This window comes from Phodopus roborovskii, unplaced genomic scaffold, assembly GCF_943737965.1.
Source record: "Phodopus roborovskii unplaced genomic scaffold, PHOROB, whole genome shotgun sequence".
NCBI classification, from domain to species: domain Eukaryota; kingdom Metazoa; phylum Chordata; class Mammalia; order Rodentia; family Cricetidae; genus Phodopus; species Phodopus roborovskii.
The window spans coordinates 16,761,442-16,787,315 of NW_026126585.1; the positions used below are offsets into that span (position 1 = coordinate 16,761,442).

A 25,874-nucleotide genomic window follows, 5' to 3' on the forward strand; every position below is an offset into this window, starting at 1 on the left:
TGTGAACTCTTCTGTTTATCTAACTCCTCTACTCATTGCTTTGTGATACTAGGAACATTAATAATACATTCTTTCTTTTATTAATTGTTTTTCAGCAGACCATAGTGAAACACACCTTTAATCCCAGCACTCAGGAGGCAGGGGCAGAAGGATCTCTGTGAGTTCGAGATCAACTTGGTCTGCACAGTTCCAGGACAGTCAGAGCTACATAGTGAGACTCTGTCTTGAAAAAAAAAAAACATTTTTTTTTTGCATGTATGATGTACATGTACGTGTTCACATGTTTAGGAGCACAAGTATGTGAGCATGCACACTTGTACCCACATATGTGGAGGCCCCAAGTTGAGACTGGATGTTGTCCTCATTTGCTCACAACTTTATGTATGAACAGGAGCTCACCAATTCTCCATAGTGTGACTACCCAGCTTGCCCCAAGGACCTTTGCTTCTAGGGAGCTGGGATTAGAATGGGATCTCACACCTCGCCGGTGTTTCCTGCGATCTCTAAGGGTCCCAACTCTGGTCCTCACTTCTGCATCACAAGCACTTTATCCTCTGAGCCCTCTTCAGTCACAGTGATGTATTATTAAAACAGGCCTGAAGGAGATCTGTGAGTTCGAGGCCAGCCAGGGCTACAGAGCGAGACCTCACAAGAGAAGGAGAGGGGCCCTGGAGAAATGGCTCAGTGGTTAAGAGTGCATATTGTTCTTGCAGAGGACGAGTCTGGTTCCCAGCACCCACACAGGGCAGCTCACAACTTCAGGGATCAGCAAAACGAAAATGACTAACAAGACTGACAAAGTATTGGTGAAGTTGTCATGATAAAGGAACAAGGACACAAACACTACAACATAACCAACTTCATGCCAATATATTAAAACAGATGAGTGTGGGAAAGTCCTAATAGATCATTTAATTACCAGAACTGAAGAATACAGGACTTATTTATTTTTCAAGGTTTTTTTTTTTTGAGCGTGTGCATGTTTATGAATATGCGTGTGCATGTGTGTGTATGTATCCTCTCACAATAGAAGCACGCTGGCCTGCAAGTCTCAGGGATCTGCTCAAATCTGTCTCTCCAGCAGTAGGATTTAAAGAACTATGCCATCATGTCCAGCTTTTAAAATGCTGGTTCTGAGTTGAACTTGGATATTCCTGCTTTTGAGGCAAGCATCAAATACTGTAGCCAGTGCACTGGTTGCTTTTCTGTTACTGTGATGGCAAGGTAGAGTCAGTCGGGTTAGAATCAGTCAGTGACGGCAGAGCAGAGAGGCAGCAGCTGACACCTTACATCTTGAATTACAAACGTGAAGCAGAAAGAATGAATTGGGAGTGGCATGAACCTTTAAATTGTCAAATTCTGCCCCCAGTGACATACTTCTTCCACACTTCCAAACCTCCTAAACAGAGTCACCAGCAGGGTTGGGGGACATGCTAAGCCTAAGTAACAACAAGACACACACACACACACACACACACACACACACACACACACACACACACACACACCTTTTATTTTTCTTTTTAGTCCTAGGAGTGCAATTCCAGGCTTTAAGCATACTAGGGAAGGCATACATTGCCAGCCCTAAAATCTGTTGTCTCCAAATAATTAAGGAAACAGCATAAACAATTTAAAATCCTTAAACAAAGAAAACTCTAGACTATGCCTACTTTCCTGGCAAGCTCTGTCATTTTCCAAGGACTAAATAATCTTGACTTTATATAAACTATTTTAAAATACAGAAAAAAAGATGATGCTTTCAAACTCCTTTCACAAAACTGATATAAATGTTGTACCCAAATTCTGAACCCCAAAATCATCAAGAGACCCATTTCTATGCAAAAGCAAAGAGTCTTTTATTGTTTAACAAGTTAACTTGGTTCCCTTGCCCGTCCAACACAGCGGTTGGCATATGGTGAACCTGAAGGGGCCTCGAGGCAGGGAATTTATTGGGGTGTGTAAGGGAGAGTGTCTAGGGGTATGCAACAGTCTCAGGAATTGGTGCACTTCTGGGCTTGGGCGACCTGTCCTGTGCTGATTGGTTAACTGCTTGCTATGGCTTATAGGCCCTCCCAGGGCGGTTGCTTTGCGCTGCACATCATGGTTACACCACTTATACCATAAAGCATTTCCAGAGCCTGCCAGCTAAGTTCTGATTGGTTCCTTACCACGTGGAGGGTATCAGACCTCCTAGTGACTGGGAGGAGTGGCAAGGTCAGGAAGGTCAACACATCTTTCTGAGTGAGAGGCCTACATCCTGCAGGGTCTCTTCTGCAGCCTGTCATGGCTGCTAAAGCAGGGGGCTGGGTGAGGGTCTGGTCCCTTCAATAGAAACAAATGCAGAAGCATAGGAAAGGAACAGTATGAATTAATCTCCCTGGTAAATATAAATTAAATGCCCCCATTAAATACAGTTCATGCTCACTTCACATTCAAATTTATATTCCAAGGAGAGTCAATATGCTAATCATAAAACATAACGCCATGGGGGTGTTGGAAGGAAACACAAAAATATATTTTAATCCTCCAGCATGACCACCAAATTAAGAAAAGACCGTGCAATTAGCTATGTAAGAAGATAGTTAGCCAGATGCAGTGGCTCAGGTTTGTAACCCCCACACTCAAGGGCTCTCGGTCACAAACGTTCTAGATGACAGCATTGTGTTGCGATGTTGACGGCCGGACACAATGAAATTTGCTGAGTCACACAGCAAATTAAATTCTTAGAATATTAAAGAGCACAGCAAGCTTTCCACAGAGGAATTGCAAATATATGATAGAAGCAACCGTTGTCAGCTCCCCTCTACACACAAGCTCTGTGTGTTTGCTATAACGGAGACCCTTAGCTATTCCCCGCCCCCTTCTTGAGTTTCCCTTCCTGTCTGCGCTTGCCCCTTAGTGCGTTCCCTTAGTTTCTCTTTCTTTCATTCCATGCTTTCCCGAGACTGCGTGCTTCCTTTTTCTTCGTCACAACTGTCCCTCGTGAACTTGTGATCGCAGCACCAGATGTGTAGGCCTGCTGTGTCAGATTCCGCCAAATGTCCCGGTGAGGAAGCCTGCCCATCTTCTTAACAGTTCCAGCATTGTTCCAAGTCTCTCCTGACAGCAAAAATAAACCTGCCTGTAAAAGCAAAACTAGCTAGCTGGGTGGTGGTGGCACACGTCTTTAATCCCAGCACTCGGGAGGCAGAGGCAGGCGGATCTCTGAGTTCATGGCCAGCCTGGTCTACAAGAGTGAGTTCCACGACAGCCAGGGCTACACAGAGAAACCCTGCCTCAAAAAAAGAGAGAGAGGGAGGGAGACAGAGAGGAAGGGAGGGAGAGAGAGAGAGAAGTTATATATATGTTTCCAGGATATCATGAGGATATCATGATACAGAATAAGCATCTCTATCCAAAAGCGGGGAGGGGAGAAATAACAAGTTGACAAACGGCTGGAGTAAGCCCAAAACTAGGTACGATCACCAATGACCACTCTACCGGGCACATGTAGGCACAGTGAAATTCTGGACAGTTAACTGCCTTGCGCCTGTGGCTTTCTTTGGCAGACACTCCGCCTGGGGTCACCACTGCTGTTTGGCTTTCTTGTCACTGATTCATGCATTGCCGTCTTGGGGAGTTACTGGTGCATGGAAAGCGCTTTCTTCCGTACACAGGTGCGGAGGCAGCTGTGGTCCATCCCAAGCAGGCAGCAAACTAGGCAGTGCATCTCTGTAATGTTGGTTTTGAAGATAAGAAAGTTGCAAGATTGAAGGGGTCACGAACTCTTCCTCTAAGCTTTAGGGAGCCAATAAAACCAGACAGTGCATGGCAGGGTCAGAGTCTCGGCAAGAAGGCCATTTCACCAGGTGAAACCTGGGTTGCAGTGCAAACTCCAAGATATTGGGAATGCCAGAGCCTTGTGATAGCGGGAAGGAAAGCTGCATACAGGGAGTTGATCCAGCCCCAAGAAAGGGATGTATGCTTGTGGGCAGCCAGGCTGGAGGAGCACAGCCAACTAAGTCTTTTGAAATTTAAATCCCAGATACCTGGAGCTACAAGATTTGGTCTTTGCCCTGATGGGCTTGGGTCATGATTTGGTCTAACTATGCCCTGATACCTTCCTTTTGGAGTGGAACGTATATTTTGTGCCTTTATATATAAGGGTTTTTTTTTTTTTTAATTTTTAAATTTGTACGGAGTGCCACAGTTAAGAGACTTTCTTTTCCAGAGGTCTTGAATTCAGTTCCCAGCAACCACGTGGTGGCTCCCAACCATCTGTTCAGTACCTTCTTCTGGAAAGCAGGATACATGCATACATAATAAATAGGTAAATCTGAGAGGGAAATGGAGAGAGAGAGAGAGAGAGAGAGAGAGAGAGAGAGAGAGAGAGAGACTCTGTTGAGTCTCAGAAGAAACTTTGGGCCTTTAAATTAGGTGGTCTTTTGTTTTGTTTTGAGACAGGGTCTCTCCGTGTAGCCCTGGCTGTCCTGAAACTCACTCTGTAGACCAGGCTGGTCTCAAACTCAGAGATCCGCCTGCCTCCAGCATTGAAACTGCTAAGGGCTATGGAGACTTGAAACTGGACTAAGTCCATTTTGCACTGTGACAAGGCCATGAGACTAAGGGAACCAGAGGTGCAATGTGCTGGTTTGCGTGCAAATGTCTCCAAACAGGATCGTGTGTTTGAACGGTCAGGTAGTGGTGCTGAGCCTTGGGGAAGAGCTGTCCAGCTGGAGGAAGTACGTCACCGGAGGCAAGCTTTGATGTGTTTTTAGCTTTGCACCACTTCCTGCTCTCTCTTTCTGCTTCCTGTGTGTAGCAGAAATGTGGTCTAAAATATGATCTCTCTGACTCCTACAGTCATACTTCCCCCGTCTAGAACCCTAAGATAAACCAAACCCTTTCTTTCTTAGCTACTCTTGGTCATGGTATTTTATCCCAGCAACAGAATAGTTGCTAATGCAATGCCAGAAAGGTAGAGAGTATTGTGGGAGGAGGGGGCGTATGCATGCCATGATGTGTGTGTGGTGTCAGGGGACAACTTCCGGGAGTCGGTTGACCCTTCCCTTGGGTTCCCGGATCAAATTCGGGTCAGCATCCTTGCATTGGGCACGTTAACCTGCTGAATCATCTCACCCGCCTCATTTGTGTGTTTAGTTTGGAGCGTCTGTACAGGTCAGGAGGACGGGATATAGACTATCTAGCTACAAGGTATTAGTTAGGGATGTCCAGAGGCCTCCAAACAGCACAGGTTATTGCCATTGTTCTCGGTTTCCCTCTAGAACTGAATGATAAGACCCTATTGTAGAAGACACCACATGGGCTGGTTACAAAACTCAGAGAAATTAAGCTAGAATTGGTGCAGAAACTGCTTCCCAGGGGCTACCTTTCATAGTGTCAGAACATGCCACACAGGCCACACTGGAGGAATAGGTTATCAGTGGTCATGCCTAGCATTGAATCCTGGAGGCTGCAAAACCAACTTTCAAGGCAAGACATGCCCACCTGAATAATAGCGTCACAACTGTTCTAGGGGTACCAGCTACTTTCTGATTTCTGGACTCAAGGCCTGCTTCACAGGAGGAATTCATGCCTGTCACTGTAAATCTAGTCAAAAGCATATGGTCTGGAAGATCATAACCCTTGAGGAGATAGAAAATATTTCAGAAACGGGAGCAGAAAGGATGTAAACTGTAAGCAGTTTCTGGTATCCCAGCAGTGACTCCTAAATAACCACACAGAGACTTGATATTAATTATAAATGCTTGGCCAATAGCTTAGGATTGTCTCCAGCCAGCTCTAACAACTTAATTAACAACTTTCTATTAATCTATGTGCTGCTCCAAGGCTCATTACCTCATCTATGAGCTTCCCATCCTGCTCTCTCTGCATCTCAAGACGGCTGTCTTTCTTGCAACTCCTCAGCCTCTGCACACAGAAAGAAACTCACAGAAACCTGCGCAAGAGCTGCACAAAGCCAAGCCTGTCACTACTCCAACATGGACAGAAGAGGGACTCATAAGACCCCTCTCCTATCGGAGGAATGATGGGCAATTCATGGCTGCTGGGAAAGAAGTAATTTGGTAAGTTGCCCGTGGCCCTGTAAATAACTCTATACCCATGCAATTAACTCTAATTAAATACAGTGGGTCACAAAGACAACAATAAGAAGTTCACAAAGTGGGAGGGGGATGTGTTGGGAAGAAGGGGTTGCAAGGAGTGGGAGGCAGACAAATGATAATAACAATAACAACAATAATAATACATGCAGTCCGATAGGACAATTCTAAGAATCTATATCCTAGAACTAAGGAAACAGACAAAAATGTGTATGACAATGCTCCCTGCCCATGTCACACACACGCTCTGGAATTCAAACCCAGAGCTAAGCAAATGATCTACTGTCATTGTTAAGCTATATGGTATTTTTATTAGTAATTTGAGGTAGGGTCTCAGGTAGCTCTGACTGGCCTTGAAATCACTGTATAGTTGAGGATGACTTTCAATGCCTGGTCTTCCTTTTGCCTTCCGGGATTACAGCTATGCACCACCATGCCTGACAGGGTCTCACTCTATGTAGCCCTGGCTGTCCTGGAACTCACTATATAGACCAGGCTGGCCTTGAACTCATAAAGACCCTGCCTGGTCTACAACGCAAGTTCCAGGAGAGCCAGGCTGTTACACAGAGAAACTCTATCTCATAAAACAAAACAAACTGGGAGTCGGTGGTGCACGCCTTTAATCCCAGTACTCGGGAGGCAGAGGCAGGCAGATCTCTGTGAGTTCGAGGCCATCATGTCTACAAGAGCTAGTTCTAGTACAGGCTCCAACGCCACAGAGAAGCCTTGTCTCGAAAAACAAAATAAAACAAAGCAAAATTCAGAAAGTTTATTTTTATGGGTATGGTGTTCTGCTTGCATGTATATATATGCAATGTGTACACATCTGGTGCTCAGGCTGGGGAAAGGCATCTGATCCCTGGAGACTTGAGCTACACATGGTTGTGAACCGCCGTGTGGGTGCCAGGAATTGAACCTGGGTTCTCGGGAGGAATAGCCAGTGCTGTTAATTGCTGAGCCATCTTTCTAGCCCCAATACCAGTCTTTAAAAAAGAGCAATAGCATAATGAAACCCATTATTTTGTACAATTAGCATTTGCTAAAATGGTACATGAAAGTATAGAGTTGTAAGCAAAGATAAATTGTTTTGAGACTGAAATAGGGTGTTATAAAATCTATATTCAGTAATTGCAAAGCAAAAATCTTTAGAACTTCGAAACAAAACTAGAAAGGAGGGTTGAGGTCTCTGCTGGGTTGCAGAACACTGGCTCAGCATGACAAAGCTCTGGGCTCAATCTCTGCTATGTGTGGGAGGGGCAGGAGGGGACGGTGGGGGAGAAAAGGCAGGAAGGATTCAAAGTGCATCCACACAGGAAAACCATGGAACCATAAAGGAAGGAACAAGAAGGGGAGAAGCCAAGTGTCTGAAAGGCAAAATGACAGCGCAAAGTTTTCTTTTATTAATACTTATTCATGCTGTGTGTTCGCGTGTGAGGGTGTGCACAGGCCACAGTGTACTCGTGGAGGTCAGAGGGTAACTTCAGATCTTGGCCCTTCTCTGCCAGCGTGCTTGAGTTGGCAGAGTCTCCCTCGTTTGCTGCTGTGGCCCTCCCTCAAGCTTCCAGAAGATTTGCCCACTCTCATCTTGCTCTGGAGTGCTGAGATCCCGGACATATGCCACCAATGCCATCACATCCGACCTTCACGTGGGCTCTGCAGGTCAGAGCTCAGGTTGTCGGACTTGTGCTTAACCCACTGAGCCATCTTGGCAGCCTGATAGTAAGCTCTTACCATCAGTAATTAACCTCGAATGCAAATGGATTCACATCTCCATTTAAACAACGAACAAATAAAAACCCAACTATATGCTACCTGGAAGAGAGTCACACACACACAGACACTCACACACACACAAACACACATACTCACATACACTCACAGACACATATACTCTCACACACACAGACACTCACACACACATACACTCACACACACACACACATACTCACACACACACAGACACACTCACACACACACAGACACTCAAACCTATCAAGGAAAGTTCAAGACTTAATGGTTTCAGAGCTAGTCACAGAGACAACTCTTCTCACTCTTCAAATAAAATAAAATAAAATTATAACCAACTCTTTTGAGGGCTAATACCAGTGATACCAAATCCAAGTAAGGGCATTGCAAGAGAATGGCAATCCAAGTTTTTTTTTTTTTAAATACAGGGTCTCACTTGCTTTGTAGACATCTGGTCTCAAACTCAGAGATCAACTGAGAGTCAAGTGTTTAAGTTAAATCAAATTCTAAGCACAAATAGACATAAGTTCTCTTGCTGCTCAAGCGTTTCCTCAGAAGGGCACACATGATCAGATGTGTTTACTTACCATGCTATGCTACGGGCGCATCTGTTAAGGAAGCACCTCTATACTGTCCAGTTACCAGAAGCTGTTAATTTGCCTATGGCACTTCTTGATCCAAAATACCCCAATCCAAGCAAGACTAACTCTTTTCCTAACCCCGAAATGTCTGAAAAGTGAGACGTGGCAAGAGTTGGTGCCCACGAACACAGAGTCTTAAGATTTTAACTCTTCCTCCCGCTACCTGCTATTGACCGAATATTAGGCTCATACTTAATTTTCTCTCAGAGCACAACTCCCCAGCTCCTCCCATCCCCCCTCTTCAAGAATGTTACAAGAGTTAGTGGGTGGTTAGCAGGACCCTCTTAGAAACAAACAGCCATTCCAGAGAAATAATTGCTCACATTCCAAGGGCTGCCAACATGAGCTGCTTCCCAGTAGTTCAGTAACCTTAATGAAGCCAGAGCAACGCCCCCGGCAACAGATTCTAGCTAGAAGAAAGGCTCTACAGATTGTGGAAAAGTCCGAGTTAAAAGGCAAACACCACAGGCTCCACAGAACGGGGAGCAGGCAAAGATTTCTAAACACAGAGCTCAATTGTAAGAGCACCTATTTCTCACTAGATCATCGTTTGCGCTGTCAAAAATAGAACCTTCCGCGTCTTGATCCATTCAGAATAAGCCGCAGCAGGCACAGCTTTGCTTACACAGGACAACCAGGTCAGAAAGGCCACACAGGGAAATGGAAAAGGCAGCCAGCAGGTTTTCTTAGGGATTATACTAGTTGGGCTTTTATCCTCCTTCCCAGCTATTCTGGGACCAAGAGGACTGCAGGGAGGTCTTCAGCTCTGCTCTCAAAGAGCTTGTCTTTTAACAGCAGCCCCTCAGCTACGACTCCCTCTACTGCCCAGTATTTTCCTTAATGAATTTCAGAGCGTGTTGCGTGTTCACAGTGCTACTGAAAATATAACCAAAAGGGCACACGTTTAGAAAGGCACACAGTAGCTTTAAAGCAGCTCCCAGGGGCTGTGACATCCATAGTCATTACAACTCTCCCCCATCTTGGACAGGACATTTGTGTTCAGTTTAATGAAGCCTTTCTTCATCTCGACAGAATCAGGACTTCACAGAACTTTATTATAACTATTTTACTGTGCATTGTGTATGTTTGTGGGAGCAAAAGCTAGACGCGCACACAGAGGTCAGAGGACAACTTGCTAGGGTCATTCTTTCTCTCCACCAAGTGTCAGGCTTGGTGTCCGATGCTGTCACCCACTGAGCTATCTTGCCAGCCTCGGAGCTGAACCCTTTGGTTGACTTTCACCCATCCTTAACATCACCTTTAGCAGAATTTAAAACGGGCTCTGGGTCTGGCTTTGGTGGAATGCTTGCATAGCATGCTCAAAGCCCGGGGCCTGCTTGATTCCCAGCACCGCAAAACTGAAACAAACACAGGACAGACCTAACTCATCTCGCAGGGCCCACTTAAAACATAATGCTAAAATTGTCAGGCTGACTGAGGGGGCACCAGCACGTAGGAGGCTGAGGCAGGAGGACTGGGGTTAAGGCCACACAAGAGGAACCAACCTAAAATAAACATGGAGAATCCCTGCTTATCAGTCTTTCAATGTATTTGCTCAGTTTGTCTAGAAAACCTGCAGTCATCACAAGTCTGAAGACCTCCAAGTGTGGGGGCTGGAAGCTACCTGTGTGAGCTCGTGAGGGGAGGGTCAGGATAAGGAGAAGCAGACTGTTCTTCAGAGAGGAAGAGCTTTGGAATCCACAAAGGAAGGGAAAGAGTAGTTGTGTAGGGCAGGCGGAAAGAGCAAGACACAAGCCAAACCTGGGCCAGGGGTATTTCCCACATACTGCCCACGATGGACAGAGACAACCGGCTCCCCAAACGGTCGATGGAATGAGCTCACCCCACACACAACTCCCCACCAATGTGAGGGCAAAGCAAAACACCCAAGGACAAGCATGTAACTGCTGGGGTGGAACAGGCAAAGCGCTTATGCCGCACAGCTCTGTCTGGGGAGGGGGGGGAGGCAGCTGCTATACAAGGTAAGCATGGAGGGATGGAGGGGTAGTGCCCATAGTGCCCGGAGCACAAACACACGGGAGTTGGAGTGTGCTGGGCCAGCAGTAATTGCTCTGGCAGAGGAGCAGCTGTGGATTAAGGGCAGCAGCCAGGGCCCATCTTGTTCTGATCTGAGACTGCTGAGGCCAAGCCTGTCCCCTGCACAGGGAGGTGAGACTCGGGAGGAAGTTGTTCAATACTTCTTTAGCTCCGTGCCCCGTCAGTGTGTCTGTGTCTGTATCCCCCCCCCCCTCCCCCCGCACATGTGTCATAGCATCCATGTGGAAGTCAGAAGACAGCTTACAGGAGTCGGCTCTCTTCTCCGGGACTTTGAGGCCCGGCAGCAAGCGTCCTCACCTGCGGAACCACATCCCCGGTCTCCTTTACTGCTCCAACAGCTCATGACTGCTTTACGTTTTCCTATTGTTCTTCGGGATGTTTCGTCTAATCTAGCTTGTATGCTTTCTTATTGGGAGTATTTTTTCTTAGCCACTTTCCCTTGCTTTTTCCTCCCCATGATCCTCTACACTGACTACCTTATTTTTTTTTCCTTTAAAAAAAACAAACACAAGCAAGTTTTTATCTTCTCATTCCTGTCCTTAGATTTGTCTAATTTTGTTCCTCTTTTCTGTTGGGAAATATGCTTTTTCCTATTCTCACCTCTCCTCTTCCCCTAACACACTCATTGCATTTCAAAGCATTTCCTTGCTTTGCTTCAATCCCTCCCCTCCTTTATTTCTTTATTCCTTTATTTCGTTCACTTCCCTAAAAAGCTTTTAACTTCACAGCCCATCCTGCAGTTGTTTAACCATATTGATTTATGGTCTCTGGTGGTGTAGAAAGCTTAACGGATGTGAGTGTATTTTAGATCCTGTATGCTTTGAAGATGCTGCAGGTACGGAGTGTTTTCTTCCCACAGTGGCACTGAGGGCTGAGCCTCCCAAACAGAACCACACAGCAGGCTTAGCCAGACCCAGGCTACCCATCCCAGTGAACTCTAGACAGCTACGATGGCCTCTGAAGCCTGAGTATCACACTGAGTTCTATACTTTCATTATCAATTATACGTTTATGAATTCAACCACTGTATGCAAACCCAGTTTAAACCATTAGCTTTATATTACCCGTTACCACTAACTGTTCTCCTTTCTACATGTTAAGACTGTACCCACAAGCACATTTGTTTACATACATATATGTATACATTATAGGTTAGGAACTCCATACGAGGGAGATGATGTTTTTTCCTGAGGTCGTGTGACCTTATTATATATTCTAGGTCCACTGTGACTTTTTTTTACAGTCTTTTTATGTATATGTTCCAGTCATTTGTTGATGGACAGCTGTTTCCACTTCCCTGCTGCAGCGAGTAAAGTGGTAATAAACGTGGGGACGCAGACCTCTACACGAAGCACAGGGCCAGGCGTGGAACAGCTTGGTTATAAGGGGGTTCTATTTTTAGTGTTTTGCGGAAACTGATTTCCACAATGGCTGCATGGAGTCGTACCCTACCAGAATTAGAGTTTCGTTCTCCACATCCTCTGCTACGTTTGTTTTTTACAATGAAGTTTTGTCAGGCAGTGATGGCTTACGCCTTTAATCCCAGTACTTGGGAGGCAGAGGCAGGTGGATCTCTGTTTGAGACCAGCCTGGTCTACAGAGTGAGTTCTAGAACAGATAGCGATATACAGAGAAAGCCTGTCTTAAACAAGCAAATGGTAAAGATTTCACCATTTGCCAGCTCTTGGGATTAATGTCCTATGCCATTGGAATTCTTTTCAGAAAGCTTCTATCTTAAAGTTTATATTTTCCTCCAGCAGTTTGAGGATTTCAGGTCTTAAATTAAGGTTTTTGTGTACACGTGAAAGTGTGCCATGTCATACATGTGAAGGTAAGGGTGTTGGGAAGAGAAATTTGCCTTATACACTGCTGGTGTATAGGCTACAAACTCGTACAGCCACTACTGAAGTCAGCACGGAGGTTTCTCAAAACTCTAAAGGCAGACACACAGTTCACACATGCATCTACATTACCAAAGGACTCTGATACAAAGTACCAGAGATACATGCATACACTTCCATGTTGTTTCTCTTTTCCCGAGCTAGACTTATGCCTTTTAACATAAAGAATGGATTAAGAAAGCATAGAATATACATCAAACTGTATTAATCTGTTCTGCTAGTAAATGAACACAATTGGAAACTGTGAAATAAGGGAGACTCAGAAAGACAGGGGAGGAAACCTAAAGGGAGGCTGGCCATGTAATGAAGAAAGGGAATTAGGCAGGTAGGGGTAGCTGACAGAGAAAGGACTGATCAGAACAAAGCATGACATATGTATGAAAACATTACAATTAAATGCATTACTTTGAATGTTAACTAAAAAAAAAAAGAAAAAAAAAGAAATCCTACTGAGGAAGGAGATTATTTGTTCACATAAAGACCTGGGTGCCTGGGCTGGAGATTTGGCTCAGTGGTAGAGCACTTGCCTATCATGCATGAGACCCGCAGGTTCTATCCCCAGTATTGGCTGTGGTGGTGCACATCTTTACTCCCAGCACTTGGAAGGCAGAAACAGGTGTATCTTTGTGAGTTCAAGGCCAGCCTTGAGTTCCAGGACAGCACTGAGAAATCCTGTCTTGCAGCCCCAAAATCTAGGTATGTAGTTTAGTGGGTAGAGAGCTTGTTTAACATGCACATACAGGATTCAATCCCATCACTACATACAATTGGGTGTGATAATGTAGCTTGGCAATCCCAGCACTTGAAAGGTGGAGACAAGAGATATGGTGTTTGATGGGAGATGTCATTCTGTAAATATGTTTCTCTTACTGGTTAATGAATAAAGCACTGTTGGCCAATAGGAAAGCAAGGTAGGCGGGACTAGGAGACAAGGAGGAGAGAGGTAGTAGGGAGGAGATCCAAGATGGAGGATGGAGAAAACGCAAGCCCCTCTCTCTGGTAAGATAAGACCACATGGAAATACTTAGATTAATAGAAATGGGCTAATATTTAAGACAGAGCTAGCCAATAAGAAACTAGTAACTGGCCAACAGCATTATATTAAATATAGAGTTTCTGTGTGTTATTTGGATCCAGGCTGAGGGAAATACTGCTCCTAACAGGTGTTCAATGTAAATCCACATACATTTGAGTTTGAAGCCTGACTGAGCTACAAGACCCTGTTCCAAAAACAAAACAAACTAGTAGCCAGTCAGTCATGCTGATGCAAGGCTATAGTCCTAGCCCTTGTTAACTGAAACAGGAAGACCATCAAGCTGAGGTCAGCCTACATTACCCAAGTCACTACCCAGAGAGGGAAAAACAAAACAAGACGGGGTGGGTGGGAAAATAGTTCAGTCTAAGAGCAAATGCTACTGCTCAGTAATGAGAATCTAAGGACCACAGCTGGATCCAATCACCCACATAGAGCAGCTCACAAAGGCTGGCAACTCCAGCTCCACCGGATCTGATGCCCTCGTCTGGTTCACCCATGGGTGTGAGCACATAGTTACAGAGACATACACAGACATGTGCACACAGACAGGTCCGTGTGATGACTTGCTGTGCAAAGGCACTTGGGTGTCAGCTGGCCTGCAAGCCGAGGACACCCAGGTCCAGTGGCTCAAGGAGAGCATCTTAGTCATCAAGGTTGTCTTCTAGCCAACACATATGGCCATCACACTGGTACCTGCACTCACACACACCAAATGAAGCCTGACTACCTACCTGCCTTCAATCCCCAGACCCCATAAGGAGAGCTGACTCTTGAAAGTAGTCCTGACCTCATCAAAATAAACATGTAAAAAGAAACAACAAAAACGTTGGGGGAGTGAGCAAAAATAGATTTCATGGTTTTGTTTTTGCATGCATTTGTACATGTGGCCCTTTCCAGAATCGCTTCATGTTGCTCCCGGGTTCGATTCCCACCTCCTAAGCACTGATGCTATGGGCAGACCACCACAGGCACCCGGCCCTCATCAGGTTCTGGGGTCCTAGCTCCAGTTTTCATGCTAAATGCTTACCCACTGAGACACTTCCCCAGACCAAAAAACCAGCTGTATCACTCGGGAAGAACCCTAGATCTTTAAAGAATAAACAGGTATGTGCCTTCACTATGCCATTACATTATCTAACAATCTACCAGGGGTTATGGTTTTGTTTTTCTCTCCTAAACTACCAAATCTCAGAACGTTTCTTAGAAATTTTTAGGTTATTTTAAATGTACTTTAAAGGCATCTTAGTCTCTGCCTATACCCCTCAGTCTGCCCTTGTTAAACATCCTTGTTTTGCAACCTAGGGTTACAGGCACCGGCCTCCAAATTCTCAAGGACTGCAGTGTCTATATGCTAAGCATATAGAGCTAGGAATATGTTCTCAACCTCCTGTACTTAAGGGTGCTGTAGCATCCAGAAGTAAGTCGGTGGCTTTGTTTTTGTGATGCTGGGGATCAAACCAGGGAACCCTTCGTGACAAGCACTCACTGCCAAACCTACACTCCCAGCCCCAAGCAATTAGAACTGATGAGTTCATCACCTGTGTGTGTGTGGGGGGGGTGGTGGTGTTTATTTGTAACCCCCAGTCTTTCACCCAACATTAGCAGCTTACCTGTGCAGGCAGAATTCTTACTCTTTGCCTGAGAATGTACAGATCCATGCTCTGAGAAAAGCAAATGCTGAGGGCAACTGATAACCCTTCCGAAACCCTAAAATACCAACAGCTAGAAGAACTACTATGTAAAAGGTTTTTAATCACAGGAAATCAAGCAGTTGTAATAAAAACGAACTCACAGCAATAACATAAGGGTCACTAGGACATTATGAATACATGTTTCAGACTGTGTTCTGGGTAGAAGACACCTTTAAACACTGTACTACTTCAACTTCGAGTGCCTGAGTTTCTAGTTGGAAACACTTTGGAGCAGAGTAATATTGTCTCCTTTCAGCATGATCCGACCTATAACAACAACGAAAGACATTAACAGTCAGACATAGTCATTTTTTAGCCTCAGAATTTCATTTTGAATCATATTTTGAAATAGTCTTGACACAGTAACTCCCAATACTAAGTTCATGGAAGTTTTTATTGACGTGTCTGTCCAATTTGGAAACTGTAGTGTATTTCAACTCCTCCTTCAAAACTGTTACTGGGTTAGGTCCACCTTGCTGGGGGAGATGGTGCACACCTGCCACCGCAGCACCTGCAGGCTAAGGTAGGACTACAGGGTTAAGGACAATGCGGGCTATGGAGGGAGAGCGCCTCAGAAGCAAACGAAAACAGTACCACTCCTTAGGCTCTGCCTACCTACTCCGAAAGAATCACTAGTGTTTGGGAAAGAGACACCTGGACTCTGCCACTGCAAGTCAGTGTGCACCGACCACTTCTAACAGAAGACTCAACAAAGCATCTCTTCATTAAGACTTCTTGTTACCTGCCTTTTGGTATTTTTCTCATGTCAGGCGCTGATGAGTGCCTAGTCTAACACAGAGTACTGCACACTCAACACACCACATCCTATCTTCTCCCAACCCAAGGAAAACCAAAGTTATTTTTCGAGACAGGGTTTCTCTGTGTAGTAGCCTTGGCTGTCCTACAACTCAGCTCTGTAGACCAGGCTAGCCTCCAACTCACAGAGACCCGCCTGCCTCTGCCTCCCGAGTGCTGGGATTAAAGGTGGACACCGTCCCTGTCTGGCTAAATCTTGCGTTTCTTAGGAAAGTTCTATCTGATGTGAGTTCTGAAGACACAGGGTACAATACATGTACATAACATGTAGATGTACTTGGTGCAGCCCTGTAACACAATCACTCAGGAAAAGGACGCAAAAGGATCTCAGCCTGGGTAAACAGGGAAATCTACCTCACACAGCAAGTGGGGCAAAGTACAGGGTTAAAGACCTGCATGGTGGCTACTCGGAAAGCGCAGCAGTGTGACTGATGCCAGACCAGTGAAGAACACAAGGCCAGATAGAAGGCTGTTGCAGAAGCAAAGATTTGTCCCTTCATTGGAAAACAATCAAGACTCTCTTTTTGGTTTCTCCAAATGGGTTTCTCTGTGTAACCCTGGCTGACCTGGGGCTCGCTCTGTAGACCAGACTGGCCTGGCACTCACAGAGATCCACCTGCCTCTGCCTCCCTAGTGCTGGGACTAACGGTGTGTGCCACCACTGCACGGATGGCAATGAAGAATTTCAACTACAAGTTAATAAAGTCAGACAGTGTTTCAAAGGTGACTAAAATCTGGAGAGCAACCTAAAGGGGATGAAGGACTATAGAGAACTTCAATGGAAACTGCCACTCTGTAAGGCAGTGAACACCAAACCCACGCTTGACAGCCTGTAGGAAGTAGGAAGTGGATTTGGCTTCTGATGTGCCGATTGGAAACACTCATGTGGGAATGCTGAGCAGGTTCTGAGAAGAGGTTTGGAGCAGACACACAAATCTGGCAGCCAGTGGGTAGATTAGCAACTGGAGCTGTGATGCTAGTAAGCACCTAGGGAAAACCAGTGAAGAGAGCTGGAACCCAGCCTCAAACATTTAATGGCTGGGTGGCGAAGGATGAATATACAGAAGCCTGAAAAGACACCAGCAGAGACGAGAAAGAAATACTCATGTACTATGCCACAGAACCAAGAGATCAAAGTGTTCAAGGAAGTGGCCAACTGTGTCTAAAAAGTTTAATATTAAACACGAGTGAACACCAGTAAGGACCCTAAGATTTAACACAATTGGCTGGGCTACTTATGGTCCTAGCTCTTGGGAGGTAGAGGCAGGAAGGTCAGTTCAGTGTGACCCTTAACCAGACTGAGACTAGCCTGGGTTACATGAGACCCTCTCAATAGACAAAACATAACGAAAACAAAGAAATGTGTTAGGGAATGAGTGGCAGAAGGTGAATTCAAAAGAAACTATGCAAATTTAAACTAAACTTAAACACAAATTCAGCTTCAGGCCATTCAAGACTGCTACCTACATAAGGAGAAAGCCAATTATATTCTTACCCAGTTGTTTCCTTGACTTTGTTTTAGAGTGAATCTCTTCTGCATCATCTAATACGAGGTTCATGTACTCATCAAAGCCCTGGAAAGTCAATTGACAAATCATTCTCAAGTAAACCACATCCAAACCATTCTAAACAACTCTAAAAGAATAATTAGATTCAGAAACACCAACTAATTTTAGTTTACCCCTCTACTGATCTTTCAGCTTAATCATGGAAGGATCTATGTGGTGATATACTGTTTATGACTTAATAAAGCTTGCCTGGAGATCAGAATACAAAGTTAGGCACAGCTGGGCAGTGGTGGCACACACCTTTAATCCCAGGACTCAGGAGACAGACAGATGGATCTCTGTGGATTCAAGGACACCCAGGGCTACATGAGTGAATCAGTCTAAAAGAGAAACAGAGCTCATGCCTTTAATCCCAGTACTAGAGAGGTCTATAAGACAGGAAAGGGCAGTCAGTCTCCAGGCAATTAGCCTCCAGCCACATTGAGGTCAGGACCACAGCCCTAGTTAGTAGAGGGTAAGAGCTCTTTGGTAGCTTGGCCGCTTTGCTTTTCTGATCTCCAGCTTGAATCCCTTATCTGTCTCTGGGTTTTTATCATTCATGTACAGAGCTACTTATTTATTAACTTATTTGTATTCTTTTAAAGGCTTTAACTATTTATTTATGCACAGAAAAGTGGGTGTGTTGGATCCATCCACTGGAAGGCAAGCACAGGCAGTCGGGAGCCATCAAATGTGTGTACTGGGAGCTGAACGTGGTCCTCTGCCACCATGCCTGGTCAAATGTCAAATGCCCGGGCAATTCTTGGGGCAGTCAAACAAACCTCGGGGAGTACTGGTGCTGAGGAAGTATTATCTCAGGGACTTCTATGAACGCTGGAGAAGTAGGTTACTACTGAGGTGCATCTCCAGCCTGTCTCAAATAGCAAAGAAAGCTAGAATGGGATCCAAAGCACTTCTTCAATCTTTTGCACTTAAACATTCACTAGATTTGCTAGCTGGATACTCTATCCAATCCAGTTTGTGCATGCATACGTATAACGACTTCCACAAACTACTAAGCTTGCTTTCCAACTGCTAGGAGATTATTATCTATAGAAGATACCCAATGCAGACCTGTTGCACTTATACCCATACACACACGAATATGTACATCCATGCACTCCACCACAAAAGGAAAGTATTACTGGGGCTGAACATGGGTGGTAGTGCTCGTCTGTAAATCTCGGGAGGCTGAGGCAGGATCGCAAGTTCAAGGTTTGCCTTTTTACACAGCAGCGCCTTGCCTCAAAATTAAACAAAACTTGGTTAAGAGCAATGGACTGAGTTCAATTCACAGAACCCACATGGCAGCTCACAACGTTTTTTAACTCCAGTTCCTGGGGATCTGGCTCCCTCACAGACTCAGGCCGGTAAACATCACTGCACATAAAAATAAAAAATAATTAAGACCACCTGTGGCTATTAATCTCAACATCCAGGAGTCTCAGATAGAAGGATTTCCAGGTGTGAATCTCCACCTCACACAAAGAACCCAGAGGCCGAAAAGACGGCACGGTGGTTATGAACGCTTGCTGCCCTTGCAGAGTGTCCAGGTTTGGTTCCCAGCACTCACATGACGGCTCAAAGCCGTCCATTTTCAGGTGAGCCAATGACTTGTGCACAAAATATGCACCTGGTGCCCATGCTCACACCCACCGGCAAACACTCATAAAATACATCTAAAACAACACAAAGTTACTGAGTGGTAGAGCAGGCACTTAGTATTCAAGAAACCCTGGGTTTGACCCTGATACCACCAAATACCAATCAAACACCAAACCCTGCCCGGTCTTGTTAAGTCTCATTTAACCCTATCAGTCCCACTTAGGCATTAGCAGCCCAGAATTAAAATTCTCCATTTGACTCCATCCCCCTGTGGTTTTTTTGTTCCCACTCTTCACAAAATAAGTTCTTCTTACAGGTTTAATTCTTCTTCCCCTTTAAGGAAAGAAGTTAGCTGGGCAGTGATGGCGCATACCTTTAATCCCAACACTTGGGAGGCTGAGGCAGGTGGATCTCTGTGAGTTCGAGACCAGCCTGGTTTATAACAGCTAGCTCCAGGACAGGCTCCAAAAGCCACACAGAGAAACCCTGTCTCAAAAAACCAAAAACAGAAAAAAGAAAATAACTATTGGGGCTGCAGAGAGGGCTCAGTGGATAAGAGCACTGACTGTTCTTCCAGAGGACCCGGGTTCAGTTCCCAGCACCCACATGGTGTCTTACTAACTGCCTGTAGCACTAGGTTCCAGGAAATACAACACCCTCACAGACATACATGCAGGCAAAACACCAACGCACACAAAACGAATAAATAGATGAATAAAAAGAGAAGAACTATCTAACCCTATCAACCAGAGCAAGGGGAAGAGACTAAATACTGCGGGCCCCAAAGAGCTTTCCTTGGGTTAGGTCCTTGACTTCGTGGCTACCGCTCTAGCCCGACAGTTTTCAAGATGCCTTTTTCTAATAAACCAAGAAAAATAGTTCGTGTACTCACAATAATACAACCCTCTATCCGCATGTTCACTTGCTCGTATAGCCACACCTGAATCCGGGACCTCTGAAATAAAAATAAAAATGGTTTTAGAAATATAAACAGACCCCACACCATTATTTTGGTCGCACAATAATCGACTTATATATAAAAAAAAAAGTTCCAGTGAATATAAATAAAAAGTGATAACTAGTGGACATCTAAGAGCTACCAACTCTGGTTAACTTGCTGAGAAACGTTTTTATTTAATAAATTCTTGGGCAGGGCTATTCAAACTAATTTTCCTACACTCTCAAGATTTGATTATTGCTTCCAGCATGAGTACACTTACAGTTAAAATTGTTCACAGCCTCGCACAAAATGTTTTACCGCCCACGCCCTTCTTAGCAAAAGCCAGATCCAAAAAATATATATAGTGAATGCCGCCCATCTCCCCTCTCAATTTTCCGTGCGAAGCATCTAACCTCAATGCTGGCTATTATAGATTACAAAGGCTTAAAACTATTTTTCATTTGTGTTGTAACTAACATTCTAAAATTAACACCGTCAACATCTCTCCAATGTTCATTTGCCACTGACTTCTCTGTATCTAACTTTCCCCCTCTCTTTTGGTCTCTTCATTTCGAATCCTGCTAAGGGACAAGCAATACCCAAATAGCATTGTTAAGCTTACCGACATATCCTATGAAATCAGTGATTTTTGTCCTCGCAGCCTAACGGTGACTGCGTGCATGCTTGAGTCAGGCACAGACGTCCACCATTTTTATTAATTAGCGCTTTCTACGTAACCTTATTCCCAACTTATTCCCCCGTTTTATTTTATTTAAGTCTAAAGCACGGATGAGTGAAGTTGGTTTAAAAAAAAAAAAACAGCCAGGAAAGCCTAACTTTCATTTGAGGAGCAGGAAGGGAACAAACGTTAACAAGCAACTTACGTACATTTTGCAAGTATCTGAAGATGAGGTTCTGCACCGACGGTCAAGGAAAACAAATACACACACAGTGGCCACTCCGCTCCAGCGCCCGAAGCCCAGGCCTGGCTAGACACGCGAGGCCCCGGACCAGGCAGCCGGGGCGCCCGCCAAACTCCGTAGACCCCACCCCCGCCCTTGATTCTCGAAACTTCCCGGCGGCCCGCCCGCCTCCCTCGGCCCTTCATCTCCGCGCGCTGGGCGGCCGCCCCGGGGCCCGCACAGGGCTCCCCGCCCGCCCGACGCCCGGCGCCCACACGCCGCAGAGGATACGATGGGCTGCACCATCACCTTCTGCACCTTCTGGCCCTGGCCGCGGTACGCCATGGTGGAAGTCACAAAGCCCGCACGCGCGAGTGGGAAGGCCGCCTCGGAAAGCGGCTTCCGGAAGGGGAGGCCTGGAAACGGAAGTGCGTGTGGTCGGCGTGTGGTCCTGGGAAACGCCTCTCTAGCCGCCGAGCCGCTTCTCCTCTATGCTCACCACCTCCGAGTCAACGGCCCTTTGAAATCGGGGTCGGCCCTCCAGCGCCCCCTGGAGGCAAGGCTGCAGGAGCGCAGGGGCTCCGGCCAGGCGCCTGCGCGAGAAGGCTTGCCCCCGCGCCTAGGTGCTCTTCGGAGAGCTGCTCTGGAATATAGTAGCCGCGCTGCGAGCAGCAGCATCTTGTCCGGAATCATCTGCATACCTCCCGTATTTGTTCTGGGCCCCAGATCGTCTGGATCATCATGCCCGAGGCAGTGGTGTCGCTGTGGTTCCCGCCGATAACGGATTCAACTCTCATCACCTTTATAAAGAATTACTTTTGAAACGGTAACTGAAGTTCTGAAATCGGCTTGCTGGGTTCAAATTCCTCTCAGAGTTGTGCAACCAATAACAAGTCATTAGGCCCCAACATCTCTGATTTGTTCTCTCTGAAATGGAAATTGTTTCGAGGCAGGGTTTCTCAGTGTAGCCTTGGCTGTCCCGGAACTCTCTCGGCCTTGAGTTCCTCTTGCCTCTACTTCCCAAGTACTGGGATTACAGGCGTGCACCATCACCAGCTGGCTGAAAAGGAGACTCAAATGTACCTTCTGTAGAGGGTGAAGACTCAAGGAGGTAATAGTGCATAGGTGTTCCTTGACCTATATGGGATTTGCACACCCCTGTAATCTCAGCTCATGGAAGATGCAAGCAAGAGTATCAATCAGTTTAAGGTCATCTCAGATCAATCTAAGCCCTCGTTTCAAAACAACAACCCACATGGGATTAAAACTTAAGGTAGCTGGACATATAAATCAAAACATGCATTTGCCAGGTGCTGGTACATGCCTTTAATCCCAGCACTCAGGAGGCAGAGGCAGGCAGATCTCTTTAAATTCCAGGCCAACCTAATCTCCAAAGGGTTCTAGGACAGCCAGGACTGTTACACAGAGAAATCTTGTCACAAAACAAAACCCACCTGCAATTAGAACATACACTTAGAGCCCTGGGGAAATGACTAGGAAGGTAGGACCTGAATCCAACAATCATACCTACGCAAAAGCTGGATGCAGGTGATATGTGCCTATAATTCCAGCACTGGGAAGGCAGAGACAGAGGATGCCTGGGTTTGCTGGCCAATGATTCTAGCTTAATTGGCAAGCCCTGGGCTCCATGAGAGACCCTGTCTCAAAATTATGAAGTGATTGAGGACACTTGATGATGTCCTTTGGCTTCCACATGCATACATACACCGGTGCGTATTTGTGTAAACACGCACACACACATAAATTTGTTTAAAAAACATCACCTAGCATCACTCAGAGCTGTGGCTGCCCCACCTCACCAGCAAGTAACTAGAATGGCTTATCAGGGGAAATGCCAAGATTCACAATGCAGAGTATGTTGTGTCCCAAATTCATACTGCCTTCACACCATCTTCAGGTTGAATGATGTCTTTTTGGGTAAGTGCACAGGTTAAAACTTGGTCTCTGTTAAAGCTCTTCCCTGGATAACCCAACCTGCAAGAAAAGGGACTCATTAAATGCGCCTGTATTAGTGGGCAAGTCTGCTCAGTTCTGTTACGGTGTGGCTTGTGGCCTGGTTCAAATTTAATTGGAATATTCACTTTCTAATAAGGGAGTTCATAACTGAAGCTGAGGTTTTTGGATGTCGTCTAACGGGACTGGCACCTTAGCAGATACCACTTAGGTCAAATAACAGTCAAAAGTTGCTTACCTGAGGTCTTCTTTAGATGGGAATTACTACTACAAACCCAAGCTATTTCTTTGCCTGATACCGGCCCAATAGGGGGCAATAGTTAATATGGAAGCAGATAAAACAAGACTGGCTGAGGGTCTGGAGAGATAGCTCAAGCTCAGCCTGAGATAGAGGGCTAGAGCGATGGCTCAGTGGTTAAGAGCATTTGTTCTCGCAAAGGACCCAGCTTCAATTCTCAGCACCACATGTCAGCTCACGGTTGTCCTTAAAGATGGTTCCATGGGATTCATCACCCTCTTTTGACCTCTGTGGGCACCTGGCACTGAGATACTCCTGATTTAATTTGATTGACATGCTGTCTCATGTATCTCCAACTCCAGAGTGGCTCACATTTCTTTGCAGCCGACGCTGGCCTTGAACTCCCAATCCTCCTGCCTCTCTCTGCTTTCTCATTGCTGGGATTACAGGTATTCGGCACCATAGCCAGCCACTTCCCAAATATTTAAGACCTCTCTCCATTCAGGTGAAATCTTGTTTCATCTGGAACCCTCACAACTTGTGGGACAGTTGGGACTAACTGGAAACATGACAGGAAGTTACAGGGGAGCCCAGAAATCAGCAAGCCCTGAAATGAGTCAAGAATGACTCACTCAATAAAATTTATGTTACTCCTTCTGTTATGGACTCAGCTGCTGAAGCTCCACCCCCTACTTCAGAATGCACTGTGCTTTAAGGCAATGCTCTTTCTGGTTTTAACTTTTTTTTTTTTTTTTTAAATTTTGAGCTGTTGAATAACTAAGATCGGATGAAATCCTCGGGGTGGGATTGTTTGAATCTCATCTTTCTGGTGTCCTTAGAAGAGAAAGAGGGACTGGAGATGTAGGTCACAGTAGATTTGAGGTCCTGGGTTCCATGCCCAGTGCCCAAACCAAACCAAGACAACAAAGGGACAGCACATAGGCATCCATTTCTCTATGGGAACAGAAGAAAGGCCATTTGGGGACACTGCAAGCAGCTATCCACAGCCAGAAAGAGCCTCACTAGAAATGCCACCTCCATCTATCTGGCTGGGCCTTTACCCTCAACTGAGCAATCTGTTGACCTATTTGGTTTGTAGTAACATACGGCAGCCTGGAGAATTAATGCACCCGTATTAGCCACAGAGAGTGTAAAGACAAGTAAAGATCTGTCTTGAATATCTCTCTTCTCCATCCTCCCTAGTGCTGGGGACTAATCCAGGGTCTTCTTAATGCTAGACAAGCAAGCAACCTCTGGCTATAACCCCTAACTTTCTGCTCTGTGAAGCAAGTATTGGTGAACGTCTTAAGTGGGAGGGGCACTGAGACGGGGGCTCTACGTAGCCCTGGCTGTCCTGGACTATGGAGAGCAGGCTGACCTAGAACTCACCTGCCTGTCTCTGGAGTGCTGGGATTAATGGGATGTGCCACTATGCCCCAGCTGGTAAACAACTAAAATACAGAGTAAATGAAGAGCATGTGCCTGGTGCATAGACATCAACCCGGTTTGGGGGAAAAGGAGAGTTTCGAAAGGAGCAGTCCAGTGGCCTCTTACGTAGGAGGCCACACAAACCTTTACCGAAGGCGAGGGCTGAAGAGAGAGCTCCCAGTTAAAAGGATCGATTGGACTTGCAGAGGACCCGGATTTGATTCCCAGCACCCACATGGTAGCTTCCAACCACCTTTAACTCCAGTTCCAGGGGATCTGACACCTTCTTTGGCACCAGGCACACAAATGATGCACAGACATCCAAGCAGGCAACATACACACATTTCAAAAAAGGCCTGCCATGGGGAAGCTGGGTGTGGTGGGGCAGACCTGAATCCTAGCATTCAGGAGGCAGAAGGCAGTGCTGTCTACAGGAAATCCAGGACAGTCAGGGCTACATAGAGATCCTGTTTCAAACAAACCAACACCAAACAATTTCCAAAGGCAGAGGGCAAAAGGCAGGGTCCCTGTGTGAGGGGTAGGGCATTAGCAATTATAAGTAACGTCATCACTCTGTGGCTTAGCTCATCTGTTTAGAACAGGTGAGGAGTTTGGTAGAGTTTAGAACAGGTGAGGTATTGGTAGAGTTGCTCTACTCAGTCAAAGCCCTGAGGTCAATCTCCAGCACTACATAAACCAGACTTGTTGACGCCCATCTATAATCCCAACATCCGAGAGGTAGAAGGGTCAAATGTGTAAGGTCAGGAGCTCCTTTCTCAAATAAAAGCAAAATAAGAAACAAAAAGAAAAAAAGGCTGCTCTAGCTCATTCTCTGTTTTGTCTGGAGTATTTCCTATGTAAAACTGGGCATGATGGTACATACTTTAAATCACAGCAGGATTAACGAGACAGGCAGCCTGGTCTACACAGCAAGTTCCAGCCCAGCCAAGGCTACGTAATGGGGCCTTGTCTCAAAAAATACCAAAACACCACTGTTACTTTTTGTTTTTCTGAAGCACTCACATCGTACAGGCTGGTCTTGAACCCTGTAACTGAGTCTGGTCCTGAACTATGACGATTTCCCTCTCTAATGTTGGGCTTACACGCACGGCTGTAATTATTATTTCCTAAGAGGCTTGAAAGACGGCTCAGTGGTTAAGAGCATCAGCTGTTCTTCCAGGATCTTGAGTTTAACTCCTAGCTTACAACTGCCTGTAACCCCAGCTCCAAAGGCTCTTCTGATATTGTCC

The 25,874-nt window shown here is 45.7% G+C and overlaps 1 protein-coding gene across 1 annotated transcript; it reads right to left on the minus strand.

Moving 5' to 3' along the window:
- Nucleotides 1-15,215: 15,215 nt before the first annotated feature.
- Snrpe (small nuclear ribonucleoprotein polypeptide E) lies at nucleotides 15,216-21,422 on the minus strand. Its single transcript, XM_051204052.1, has 5 exons — nucleotides 21,276-21,422; nucleotides 20,971-20,997; nucleotides 20,035-20,097; nucleotides 17,486-17,564; nucleotides 15,216-15,441 (listed from the first exon to the last, which is right to left on the minus strand). Exons 1-5 carry the CDS (start codon nucleotides 21,327-21,329, stop codon nucleotides 15,386-15,388), a joined length of 279 nt encoding a protein of 92 aa, XP_051060009.1. The 5' UTR covers nucleotides 21,330-21,422; the 3' UTR covers nucleotides 15,216-15,385.
- Nucleotides 21,423-25,874: the final 4,452 nt, after the last annotated feature.

Coding starts and splice junctions, on each gene's coding strand:
- Snrpe (XM_051204052.1), bottom strand. CDS start 21,329: ATGGCGTACCGCGGCCAGGGCCAGAAGGTGCAGAAGGTGATGGTGCAG. Junction 20,098..20,970: donor TCTTCAGATACTTGCAAAAT/GTACGTAAGTTG, acceptor TTTTTATTTCAG/AGGTCCCGGATTCAGGTGTG. Junction 15,442..17,485: donor AAAGTCAAGGAAACAACTGG/GTAAGAATATAA, acceptor TTGTTGTTATAG/GTCGGATCATGCTGAAAGGA.